The sequence below is a fragment of the Anthonomus grandis genome, chromosome 1 (assembly GCF_022605725.1).
Source record: "Anthonomus grandis grandis chromosome 1, icAntGran1.3, whole genome shotgun sequence".
Lineage (NCBI taxonomy): Eukaryota > Metazoa > Arthropoda > Insecta > Coleoptera > Curculionidae > Anthonomus > Anthonomus grandis.
Genome location: NC_065546.1, coordinates 53,679,261 through 53,693,227, shown reverse-complemented (window position 1 = coordinate 53,693,227; position 13,967 = coordinate 53,679,261). Strand labels below are relative to the sequence as shown.

At 29.1% G+C, this 13,967-nt stretch overlaps 1 protein-coding gene across 1 annotated transcript; it reads right to left on the bottom strand.

The window, feature by feature from the left end:
• Positions 1-624: 624 nt before the first annotated feature.
• LOC126742239 (uncharacterized histidine-rich protein DDB_G0274557) lies at positions 625-13,377 on the bottom strand. The gene is made up of 4 exons (XM_050448868.1): positions 13,282-13,377; positions 1,171-1,235; positions 826-1,108; positions 625-763 (listed from the first exon to the last, which is right to left on the bottom strand). The coding sequence occupies exons 1-3, from the start codon at positions 13,300-13,302 to the stop codon at positions 877-879; spliced, it is 318 nt and encodes a 105-aa protein (XP_050304825.1). The 5' UTR covers positions 13,303-13,377; the 3' UTR covers positions 625-763; positions 826-876.
• Positions 13,378-13,967: the final 590 nt, after the last annotated feature.

The following is a 13,967-nucleotide window of genomic DNA, read 5'->3' as shown; positions in this document are numbered from 1 at the left end:
TTTGAGACTGTTGATAGCGAAACTTTAATTGATAAGTTAGAGATTATGGGTATAAAGCACTTTATTAATGACTATTATACTAGAATCCGTACTGATTTCATCCTGGTCAATCGATGCAATACTGCACAGATGTTAAACACTCTTTTCTGAACTTTATAACAATATTCTTTTGTTATGTTGATTTTTCTCTTGCTTTCTTTACCGTATTAAGTCATTAATTGCATTCTTTAAATGTTTATATAATATGCAATTACATTGTAAATTTTTATTGTTTTCTTTGTAGCTTTTATGCTAAATAGATATACATTATTATGACCGAATTTTGCTTGATTTTTGAGGTATGAGTGTTTCGTAAATTTTTTAGAAAAAAAAATCATTTTATCAAAAAATATGTTGAGATCCAATCAATTTTTTCAAAATATTCTAAAATAAATGTCTAATCAAATAGTCTAAAGAACATTTATATAAAGTTTCAATTTGGAATTTTGAATTTTGAGCTATAAGAATTTTTTGGAAATATCATTTTTCTAGGCATATGCATAGTGAAAATATTTTATGAGGGGTGTGCCTAAGATAAACAAAGGCTCAAAAGTCATGAATATATATTTATTAATAAAACAACAATTATGAAAAAAAACACAGATTTATTTTACAAAATTATATGTACAATAACACAATACAGGTCCGGAACTACATAGACTTACAACTAGCAACCTCACTAGAGACGTCATGCACTTTCCATCTTCTGTTTCCTTTGGAGTTTCTGCAAAAAAAACATCAATGTTAAGAAACTCCTCACACTCAACTCATAACATCTACACCTACCTAATCTACCTAATATATACAATAACGGTGTTCTTAGCTCCCAGCAAAGAATTACCATAAGCTTCCATGCCAATCGTCGTGGTGCACATCATGATGGATATCATGGTGAAAATCGTGGTGGTCAAGATGGTGGATATCGTGGTGTACCTCATGGTGGGTCTCGACGGGCACTATCACCTTTTTAACTATTGGTACCGGGATGTGTACGGGCACGTGCACTTTTTCCACGTGGTGGTGATGCACCGTATGATGGTGGGATGGCACGATGATTTTCACGTGTTTGCTGAGGAAGAAAAGAAGTGAGGATTAGAAGATGATAATAGGAGAATAAATAATTTGACTCACTGTGATGAATGCCATCCGCTAGGTGCCGCACAGGCCAATCCAAGAAGGACAGAGAATACCACGACCTGAAGAGTAAAAATGGTTGTGAAAGTTCTTGCAATATCGGAATGAATATAACAACAAAAAAATAATAAAATATGTATCAAGGTATTTACTAATAACGTAACAGTCCTTAGAAATTTCTCTCTTGCGTGTTATATATGCGTGTCTTTGATCTAGAAATCTAAAATTTAGATTTAATGCTGCTTTATTATCGATGCACCATGGAGTATATGGTAATGTTCGCTTTCTCTATCTCGAAGTTTCGATAATGAATAAACAGTTAAGTCGAACATGAATCATAAGTTCTAAAGGAAATATCAATTTTTAAAGAAATATTCTGATAAATCAAATTAAGTTATTAACTATACTAATGGTGAAAAATTAAGACTTTGGTACGTTGTACTAAAATGAATGACGCATTTGCTCGAATAGATATAGTTTATCTATGTTATTTCCAAAGTAAAAAAATTCATAACTTAAAAACGGTCTTACTTAAAAGTGCGGTTCATTTTTTTTAAATTTAACCTATACTTATCAAGATATTTAGGAAAAATCTACTTTTAAGCATAAAATCGAATCAATCAATGTAACTTCTTGCACCATGCCCTTTAGAATATTAATTTTAATATTTATGACGTTTTCTCTTTTAATAGAAAAAAATTTAATAAAAAAAACAACAAATTTTAATATGAACAAAATTTTTTCAATGATCTTGAAAAGTCAAAACCTCACTTGGTTTTATAATGAATATTTCAATTTTAACGAAAAAAAACGAGAATTTAACGCAGTGTTGGGCGCCAGAAATTCTCATTTTTTACAACTTTAAAGTTTCTAGCAAATTTAAACAAAGTCACTCGATACTAATTAACAACTGATAAAATTTAGCCAGTGAATAATGATTTTTTTCCAGGTAGTTGAATAGTCACTTCTTCGTTTTCCGACATGTTTCAGTTTTCAACTGCCTGGAAAGCTAGTTTAAGTCGAACATGAATTATAGGTTTTAAAGGAAACTACCAATTTTTAAGGAAATATTTTGATAAATCAAATTAAGTGTATAACTATTTTTTTTACCCTAAAAATTATGATTTTCAATAAGCCGTTAATAGTTTTAAAAAAATTTACTTTTTCATTGCCTTAATTAGGCAAAATTAGCTAAAACAAAGTACCATTTTGTTGGATTATTTAAATTTTTAGGAAAATCTTATGGGGTCTCTGGAATATTTTCATACCAATTCCTAGATGTTTTGAGCTATTTTAAGCATTTTATCAATGAAATTTGGAAGCAAGTTCAGGTCGATTCATCCACTTTGACGCCATATTGTCAAAATTGCCGTAAAAGACGTTATTAAAATTGCGCGTCAAAATTGACCATTTTCAGACGATGCTTTAGGGTATAAGAAAAGGTTTTTACCTTATGATTTATACATGGAAAAATAGTAGGAAGCTTCAGGAACAGATTTACATCAAATCTGGACCGATTCCAATTCGTTTTAGTAACTAAATTTCGATTTTAAAAAGGATCTTTTTTCGGCGAAAATTCCCGTTTAGCAGAGTGATTTTTATCGATTAGTACTAAGTCGGAAAAAAATTACTTTTAGAGTACTAATGCTAATGTTGAAAAATGGAGACTTTGGCACGTTGTACTAAAATGAATGACGCATTTGCTCAAATAGATATAGTTTATATATGACATTTCCAAAGTAAAAAAAATCATAACTTTAAAACGGTTTTACTTAGAAGTGCGGTTAATTTTTTTTTAATTTAACCTATAGTTATCAAGATATTTAGGAACAATCTACTTTTGAGCATAAAATCGAATAAATCAGTGAAACTTCTTGCACCATGCTCTTTAAAATATTAATTTTAATATTTACGACGTTTTCTCTTATAATAGAAAAAATTTTAATAAAAAAAACAACTAATTTTAATATGAACAAAATTTTTTTAATGATCATGAAAAGTCAAAACCTCACTTGGTTTTATAATGAATATCTAAGTTTTAATGGAAAAAAAAACGAGAATTTAACGCAGTGTTGGGCGCCAGAAATTCTCCTTTTTTACAACTTTAAAGTTTGTAGCAAATTTAAACAAAGTCACTCGATACTAATTAACAACTGATAAAATTTAGCCAGTGAATAATAATTTTTTTTTCAGGTAGTTGAATAGTCACTTCTTCGTTTTCCGACATGTTTCAGTTTTCAACTGCCTGGAATAAGCAACATTACGTTTTTTAATGCATCATGTACTAGTATACGGTATATTCATGTAGTAGTATACGGTAATGTTCGCTTTCTCTATCTCGAAGTTTTGATAATGAATAGTTTCAATTTTTTTTTCTCAACAGTTTAAGTCGAACATGAATTATAGGTTTTAAAGGAAACTACCAATTTTTAAGGAAATATTTTGATAAATCAAATTAAGTGTATAACTATTTTTTTTACCCTAAAAATTATGATTTTCAATAAGCCGTTAATAGTTTCAAAATATTTACTTTTTCATTGCCTTAATTAGGCAAAATTAGCTAAAACAAAGTACCATTTTGTTGGATTATTTAACTTTTTAAGAAAATCTTATGGGGTCTCTGGAATATTTCCATACCAATTCCTAGATGTTTTGAGCTATTTTAGGCATTTTATCAATGAAATTTGGAAGCAAGTCCAGGTCGATTCATCCACTTTGACGCCATATTGTCAAAATCGCCGTAAAAGACGTTATTAAAATTGCGCGTCAAAATCGACCATTTTTAGACGATGTTTTAGGGTATAAGAAAAGGTTTTTACCTTATGATTTGTACATGGAAAAATAGTAGGAAGCTTCAGGAACAGATTTACATCAAATCTGGACTGATTCCAACTGGTTTTAGTAACTAAGTTTCGATTTTAAAAAGGATCTTTTTTCGGCGAAAATTTCCGTTTAGCAGAGTGATTTTTATCGATTAGTACTAAATCGGAAAAAATTACTTTTAGGGTACTAATACTAATGGTGAAAAATTGAGACTTTGGTATGTTGTACTAAAATAAATAGTTTATCTATGACATTTCCAAAGTAAAAAAAATCATAACTTAAAAACGGTTTTACTTAGAAGTGCGGTTAATTTTTTTAAAATTTAACCTATACTTATCAAGATATTTGGGAAAAATCTACTTTTGAGCATAAAATCGAATCAATCAGTGAAACTTCTTGCACCATGCCCTTTAAAATATTAATTTTAATATTTATGACGTTTTCTCTTATAATAGAAAAAATTTTAATAAAAAAAAACAACAAATTTTAATACGAACATAATTTTTTTAATGATCCTGAAAAGTCAAAACCTCACTTGGTTTTGTAATGAATATTTAAATTTTAACGGAAAAAAAACGAGAATTTAACGCAGCGTTGGGCGCCAATAATTCTCCTTTTTTACAACCTTTAAATTTCTAGCAAATTTAAACAAAGTCACTCGATACTAATTAACAACTGATAAAATTTAGCCAGTGAATAATGATTTTTTTTCAGGTAGTTGAATAGTCTTCTTCGTTTTCCGACATGTTTCAGTTTTCAACTGCCTGGAATAAGCAACATTACGTTTTTTAATGCATCATGTACTAGTATACGGTATATTCATGTAGTAGTATACGGTAATGTTCGCTTTCTCTATCTCGAAGTTTCGATAATGAATAGTTTCAATTTTTTTTTATCAACAGTTTAAGTCGAACATGAATTATAGGTTTTAAAGGAAACTACCAATTTTTAAGGAAATATTTTGATAAATCAAATTAAGTGTATAACTATTTTTTTTACCCTAAAAATTATGATTTTCAATAAGCCGTTAATAGTTTCAAAATATTTACTTTTTCATTGCCTTAATTAGGCAAAATTAGCTAAAACAAAGTACCATTTTGTTGGATTATTTAACTTTTTAAGAAAATCTTATGGGGTCTCTGGAATATTTCCATACCAATTCCTAGATGTTTTGAGCTATTTTAGGCATTTTATCAATGAAATTTGGAAGCAAGTCCAGGTCGATTCATCCACTTTGACGCCATATTGTCAAAATCGCCGTAAAAGACGTTATTAAAATTGCGCGTCAAAATCGACCATTTTTAGACGATGTTTTAGGGTATAAGAAAAGGTTTTTACCTTATGATTTGTACATGGAAAAATAGTAGGAAGCTTCAGGAACAGATTTACATCAAATCTGGACTGATTCCAACTGGTTTTAGTAACTAAGTTTCGATTTTAAAAAGGATCTTTTTTCGGCGAAAATTTCCGTTTAGCAGAGTGATTTTTATCGATTAGTACTAAATCGGAAAAAATTACTTTTAGGGTACTAATACTAATGGTGAAAAATTGAGACTTTGGTATGTTGTACTAAAATAAATAGTTTATCTATGACATTTCCAAAGTAAAAAAAATCATAACTTAAAAACGGTTTTACTTAGAAGTGCGGTTAATTTTTTTAAAATTTAACCTATACTTATCAAGATATTTGGGAAAAATCTACTTTTGAGCATAAAATCGAATCAATCAGTGAAACTTCTTGCACCATGCCCTTTAAAATATTAATTTTAATATTTATGACGTTTTCTCTTATAATAGAAAAAATTTTAATAAAAAAAAACAACAAATTTTAATACGAACATAATTTTTTTAATGATCCTGAAAAGTCAAAACCTCACTTGGTTTTGTAATGAATATTTAAATTTTAACGGAAAAAAAACGAGAATTTAACGCAGCGTTGGGCGCCAATAATTCTCCTTTTTTACAACCTTTAAATTTCTAGCAAATTTAAACAAAGTCACTCGATACTAATTAACAACTGATAAAATTTAGCCAGTGAATAATGATTTTTTTTCAGGTAGTTGAATAGTCTTCTTCGTTTTCCGACATGTTTCAGTTTTCAACTGCCTGGAATAAGCAACATTACGTTTTTTAATGCATCATGTACTAGTATACGGTATATTCATGTAGTAGTATACGGTAATGTTCGCTTTCTCTATCTCGAAGTTTCGATAATGAATAGTTTCAATTTTTTTTTATCAACAGTTTAAGTCGAACATGAATTATAGGTTTTAAAGGAAACTACCAATTTTTAAGGAAATATTTTGATAAATCAAATTAAGTGTATAACTATTTTTTTTACCCTAAAAATTATGATTTTCAATAAGCCGTTAATAGTTTCAAAATATTTACTTTTTCATTGCCTTAATTAGGCAAAATTAGCTAAAACAAAGTACCATTTTGTTGGATTATTTAAATTTTTAAGAAAATCTTATGGGGTCTCTGAAATATTTCCATACCAATTCCTAGATGTTTTGAGCTATTTTAGGCATTTTATCAATGAAATTTGAAAGCAAGTCCAGGTCGACTTATCCACTTTGACGCCATATCGCCGTAAAAGACGTTATTAAAATTGCGCGTCAAAATTGACCATTTTCAGACGATGTTTTAGGGTATGAGAAAAAGTTTTTACCTTATGATTTGTACATGGAAAAATAGTAGGAAGCTTCAGGAACAGATTTACATCAAATCTGGACTGATTCCAACTGGTTTTAGTAACTAAATTTAGATTTTAAAAAGGATCTTTTTTCGGTGAAAATTCCCGTTTAGCAGAGTGATTTTTATTGATTAGTACTAAATCGAAAAAAAATTACTTTTAGAGTACTAATGCTAATGGTGAAAAATTGAGACTTTGGTACGTTGTACTAAAATGAATGACGCATTTGCTCAAATAGATATAGTTTATCTATGACATTTCCAAAGTAAAAAAATTCATAACTTAAAAACGGTTTTACTTAGAAGTGCAGTTAATTTTTTTAAAATTTAACCTATACTTATCAAGATATTTAGGAAAAATCTACTTTTGAGCATAAAATCGAATCAATCAGTGAAACTTCTTGCACCATGCCCTTTAAAATATTAATTTTAATATTTATGACGTTTTCTCTTATAATAGATAAAATTTTAATAAAAAAAACAACAAATTTTAATACGAACATAATTTTTTTAATGATCCTGAAAAGTCAAAACCTCACTTGGTTTTGTAATGAATATTTAAATTTTAACGGAAAAAAACGAGAATTTAACGCAGTGTTGGGCGCCAAAAATTCTCCTTTTTACAACTTTAAAATTTCTAGCAAATTTAAACAAAGTCACTCGATACTAATTAACAACTGATAAAATTTAGCCAGTGAATAATGATTTTTTTCCAGGTAGTTGAACAGTCACTTCTTCGTTTTCCGACATGTTTCAGTTTTCAACTGCCTGGAATAAGCAACATTAAGCGTTTTTTAATGCATCATGTAATGTTCAATGCATAAGGTAATGTTCGCTTTCTATAGGGGAAATATGCCTATGATGGACCACTAGTTAAATAGTTAAATTTACCGCGCAAAATACATTTTTGTCGCATTGGTTAGGCTGATTAAAGCTTTTCTTTAGTTGTTTATATGTACTCGTAAATATAAAGTGATTTCATGAAAATAAACAGAAAAGTTAAAATTGGTAAGTACTGATATAACAAAGTAGGTTAACCTAATGTTAGATAACTTTTGTTTTATTATTTACTAAAATCTGTTTTTCTCACTGCTGTTTAGGAAAACTGTTTCGTTTTAACTACCGGGAAAAAATTGAGGTTATGGCAAAGAATTTTTTATTTTTTTTTATTTTTATGTGATTTGTGCTAAACAGCCTATGATGGACCACTTGAAATTGTCTTATGATGGACCAGGGGTCCGTCATTGGCAACAATATACAAATTTAATTATTCTATAGATATATTTTTTTCTATTTAGGTTTAAATATCGCATCCAAAAAAAGACACCTTTAAGAAGGTATTTGAAGTAGCCGAGAGGAATAATATAAAAGATGATTTTAATCGGGAAACAAAAATGGCAAGTTGGAAGTGGGTTAGGGGATTTTTAAGACGTAACCCATGAATACCTTTGCGATGCCCAGAAAGCACGTCATTGGCCAGAGCCCAGGCTTTTAACAAGCCAAATATTGAAGCCTATTTTCAAGCACTATCTAATACTCTAGAGCAGTTAAACTTTCTTCCGGAAAACATATATAATATGGATGAGTCAGGTTTGACCACAGTCTAAAAGAAATGTCAGAAAGTTTACGCTGCAAAAGGACGCAAGCAAGTTGGGGCACTCAGCAGCGCAGAGCGGGGGCAACACGTCACTGTAGTGTGCGCACTGAATGCCATAGGTACTTATATTCCACCTGCTCTTATTTATCCTCGTCAAAGAATGAATGATAAGCTTATGAATGGAGCTAAAGCATTTTGTAAGGTATTCAAAAGCATCTAATGAGAACAAGGTTCTTTTACTTTTTGATGGCCACAGTAGCCATAAAAGCCTTGTCTCTAGACAGTTTTCTAATGAAAACGGGGTTGTAGTATTTTGTTTTCCGGCGCACTGCTCCCATCACGTTCAACCATTAGATATCGGATTCCTGTGTCCTCTTCACACCTATTTTGACCAGGAAATCCAATTGTGGTTGCGTCAAAACCTAGGAAAGGCAGTCACACAATATAAAATAGCAAGCCTTCTTAATCGAGCCTTTTTGAAGAGTGCTATTCCATCTAACGCAATAAATTCATTTAAAAAGACGGGAATTCATCCTTTTAATCCCGATATTTTTGAAGATTGGGAGTTTGCACCAGCTTAAGCAACGGATAGGCAGATTCCATTGGAGGATCAACTCAGTACCATTGAGTTAAACATTCAAAATCAACCAAGTACTTCTGGTCTTAACACCTCTTCATCTTCAGTTTTAAATGTGTCACTGAAAGAAATTTTACCGCAAGCGGTACCTGGGAGCGTTGAAAAAAGAAAATGCAAAACTCGTGCAAAAACTGGTCATTTAAATTCCACTCCAGAAATTCTAGAACTCAAAGAAAAAGTTATTGAAAAGGAAACGAAACTAAGAAAACAACAAGGTAGGGCGGTAAAACGGCAACTTGTCATTGAAAATGACAGTTCTGACGAAGATGAGTATATCTTGGAGGAATTCCTTAAAAAAGATAAAGAAGACACATATGATGCCAGTTGCATTTACTGCAACGAGTTATTCTCTCACTCACGTAGCAAAGAAAAGTGGATTCGCTGTCAAGTATGTAAATCGTGGTGCCACATTGAGTGTGCGGTTGTTGGTTGTTTATTGTTCATTATTAAAAAAAATATATATTAATACAAAATTCACGCTTTCCTATATTTGACATCCAGTGATAGATTGATTTTTGTATAAAAAAAAATGGAAACAACAAAACTAAAGAAATGGTAACAATAATTTCTTAAGGGGTCCATCACAGGCTCGAAGTTTCGTTAATGAATAGTTTCAAATTTTTAAACAACTTACGTCGAACATGAATCATAGGTTCTAAAGGAAATTACCAATTTTTAAGGAAATATTTTGATAAATCAAATTAAGTGTATAACTATTTTTTTACCCTAAAAATTATAATTTTCAATAAGCCGTTTATAAATATTTTATTTTCATTGACTTAATTAGACAAAATTAGCTAAAACAAAGTACCATGTTGTTGGATTATTTAAATTTTTAAGAAAATCTTATGGTTTTGATTTAGAAGTTATTGGTATAAAAAAATACCATTATTTTAGTTACCATTATATAACTGGTGTCACTTAAGATACGTCGCCATAAAGACATATTACCTTGGGCCTTGGGCGTTCCCTCTCTTGATACATTATATCTCTTGAATTGGCCAGAAACTGGTCTTTAATTTTTTGATTAGTGTTATTCTCTTGAATAAATTTCTAGCAGAATTTTTTTATTGATTTAAGATTTAAAACATTCTCCATTTATCTAAATCATTTCAAATACAACGGGCTAGGTTTTAATTCAATAGAAGTTAAATTTTATCAAATTTGAAATAAAAATACCTTGGTTATGAGCTATAAGCAATTTGCAGGATATTTTAAATGATATTAAAAAAAACTAATTGGACCGTTATTTATCTTGCCAAAAAATAGCATTAAAAAGTACCATCTTGTTGGCTTAATTTTTTTGTTGAAAAAACGGTTATTGGCACAAAGCATTTAGTTTTACCGTTGAATTAATCAAAAAAAGTAGGTGAAAATAGTACCATGTCGATGAGTATATTTGGAATTTATATTGAAAAAATGCATTATTGGCAAAAACCCTTAGTGTCACAAATAAATCCTATATTTTACCATTGGATAAATGGGATAAAAGAAGCTGAAAATAAGTAGCATGTCGATGGATTTATTTTAATTTTCCATAAACCTTCATGATTTTACGAGGACCATTATTGGTATGAAAACTCAAAATTATCTAATAAATAAACAAATAAACATAATTATGTTTCTTTCTTTCTTTCTAATAAAGTTTGTTAAAATTAATAATAATAAGCAAACGCCAATTAACACTACATGAAAATAAACATGCTCAAATTTGAAGCGGTACTGTCCACTTGTTGTGAGTTGAAAGTCCATTTTAGTTTTAACACTCCACATTTTGTAATTTGGCCACTTTAAATTTGAACTGTATATCGGTTTTTACTGTTCATATTTGGTATTTTAGTCACTTTGAGGTTTTAAATCCATATAGGGAGTTCTAATAAACTGGATTCACAACCCTATTTTAAAATCTATAAACCTATAACTGCACAACACACAAAATTTAATAATTAATATGAACAAAAACAACATTTCCATATGTTTTTGCATTGTATGTACAAAGAAATACTTGAATAAAGGCGTTATTTATTTATTTATTTATTTATTTATTTATTTAAAAGTTTCAGTAGACATGCATATCCAATTTTTTTGCATATAAAACAACGATCTAATTAAATAAATTTTGGATCTTGCCATTTAAATTGTAAATAATATCGGTAAGTTTCTCCTTATGTTTTGTTTTTTTTTATTTCTTTAATTTCATTTGGACTAATATTATATATTTTAGGTGCTAATGAAATGAAAAAGTTGTAAAATATCTAATGTTTCTGTTATAAATAACTTTAATTAATCATTTTTGCATGTTATTTATTCTTCGGATATCACAGTTTACAAGGGCATAATACAGTTTTCTTAAATCTGTTAGCTTTAAATATTTTAGCTTGAAACGGTATCAAAAGCTTTGGCTAGATCGACAAATATGCATTGAGATGACTCTTTACTTTCTAGGACCTGGTAATGGGTCTGTAATTAATTATGTCGGTCACATCGCCGCTCTTATGTCATGTTCACTTTCGAAATGTTGAGAAAACAACTGTTTCAAAGCACTTTAAAAGCAATTTAAAAGCAGTAAATAAATTAAGTGTGGAGAAATATCTTCGGAAATTTGCCTAAATATTTCTGATCTGAATCATGGGGCCCGGGCACTCTTTTAGACTTTAGTTTTGTTATCAACAAATTTATTTTTCCAGGAGATATAGCACTTAAAAACTTATATTTTATGATTTATTAAATTAATGGTTCGTTTTTTGAAGATCTATTTTATCTGTATATTTTTCTCCTTTAATAGTAGTAAAAAACTTTTATGTTAGTAAAATAAAAAGTTCTTGGTATAAAGTTAAATAAAACTAGCAATCTATGGTACGACTGATCGTTACGGTTTGAAAATAGTAACAGTTTAATAGTTCTTTCCAATTACCTTCGACGTGTCGAAGAAACGGAAAAATGTATTTTGTACTTGTAAAATCTATATTTGCACTGCTGATAATCATATTAATAATTTAATAGTAATTTATTTACTGCGCAAAATACCAAATTATTACTTAGAAAAATTGAAGCCCAGATTTTAGGTTTAATAACTCCATTTAAAATGGCATCGGCAATACTTCTGCTATTTTCTCTGGATCTGCAGATACCTCTTGACTTATCACTATTTTATTTATTTCATATTTTTGTATTGCCTTTGCGTTGATTAGTTATTAACTTTTGTAAAGAATTAAGTTAGTTGATTTATTTGTATACTTTTCTTGAGATTGTTTGTTTTTAGGAATTTGTAAGCAATGTGTATATTTTTTTCAGCAATTTTAAAAATATTGTTATTTAGCATTCATCTTTTTCATATTGATATATACTTTTTGTACATTCATCAATTATCGAACTAATATTGTTTATAAAAATTTCTGAGCATGCATTTAGTTCTTGATTCATGTAAAATAAATTTCAAATTTTTTGGTTTGTAATATTGCTGGTAAATTAGTAAAGTTAATTTTATTTTATGTTTACCAGATTTTAAAAATAAATGATCGATGTAAGAATTTTAGTTAGCTTCAAGTCTAGACCTAGCTGAAAAACAGTGCCATGTAGATGGGTTTATTTTAATTTTTAAAGAAGTTTTATGATGTTGGGCTAAGAATTAACAGTATCAAAATAATAGTTCAATATCAATATTTTAATGGCTAAAAATATTTGAAAAAGAAAACCATGTCGAATTATAAGTACTATGTAAGATTATGAAATGACTGTTGCTTATATTAAGAAAACTGATTTTATTATTGACTTAATAAGACAAAACTACTTGAAAATAAGTATTACGTCGCTGATTATTTAAATTTTGAGTAGTATTGAGTTAGGAGTAAAAGAAATTTAAAAACTGTTATAATAATAATAATAATTTAGTTGGGAAGAAAACTGAAAAAAAAAATCATATCATTAAGATTAACAAAATGAAAAAAAGATTACATATCTGACCCAAGAGAAAGGGTCATAATTGAGTAATCAAAATAAAGGACAAATGACTAATTGACAAAATAGTTCGACGGAAGAAACCAGTGAGAAAGAACCAAGTAAGCACCTGGTTATGATGAAAAGATATTATAGAGTGTAAACTAAGTGCAATGAATAAGAATGAAATTTGGGAAACAATCAATAAACCTTAGGATGTGTGAAAAATACTAAAATAATGGAACAACTATTAATTACTTTTAAAATTTTAATTGGAAAAACAATTAAATCAATAAGAGTAGTAAAATCAAAAAAAGGACTAAACTAAAAAAGCTCGAAGAAGATCAAAAGAAACTAAATTTCTCTAAAAAAACCGTACTTAAGCAAATATTACTAAAACCAAAAAAAAAAACACACTTACGAAAGCTCTAATGGAAACCATTTTTTAAACAAAATGTTCGGGGTAATCCTATAAACCGGGTCACTAGAACACAAAACAGTGATACAATAAACATCCGAGCATACGTAGTTTATATATTTCCTTCTCGCCAGGTTGCGACCCCTTCTCCCCATCCGGCCGCCGAACGGGTATAGATCGGACCAATGTGTTACATAAAAAAATTTACAAAATCCTTTTTTCCACCGTCGGCACGGTACGAATTGATATTTTCTCCAGGTAAAGCCAAATGTGGTCAATCAATTAATAGTTTAGGCACGAGAGCTCGTTTTTTTTTTGATGCCATTATAGTATGCCTTAGTTGTATTGCTAGTTTTTATAGGGTTTATTAAAGAAAATTAAATATGATTAGATCAGAAGTAGATGATGAACATGATGATGTAAAAGAAGATGTTTGATCAGCAGAAAGTGATTTATTTCATATAATATCAGAAATCAATAATTCTTTCAGGTTTTTTTTATACAGGGTGTTCGACACATAAATTGACAAAATTTGTTGGCATATTTTTGGGGTCATTTGAAAGCTTTTTACCCTAATACCTTGGGTCCTAAAAGTTACTGTTACGAAGATATGAATTTTTTAGTGTTTTTTTATCAAATTACTTAAAATGTCGCCTTTAAAACCATATAACTTTTTTATTAGTGATAAT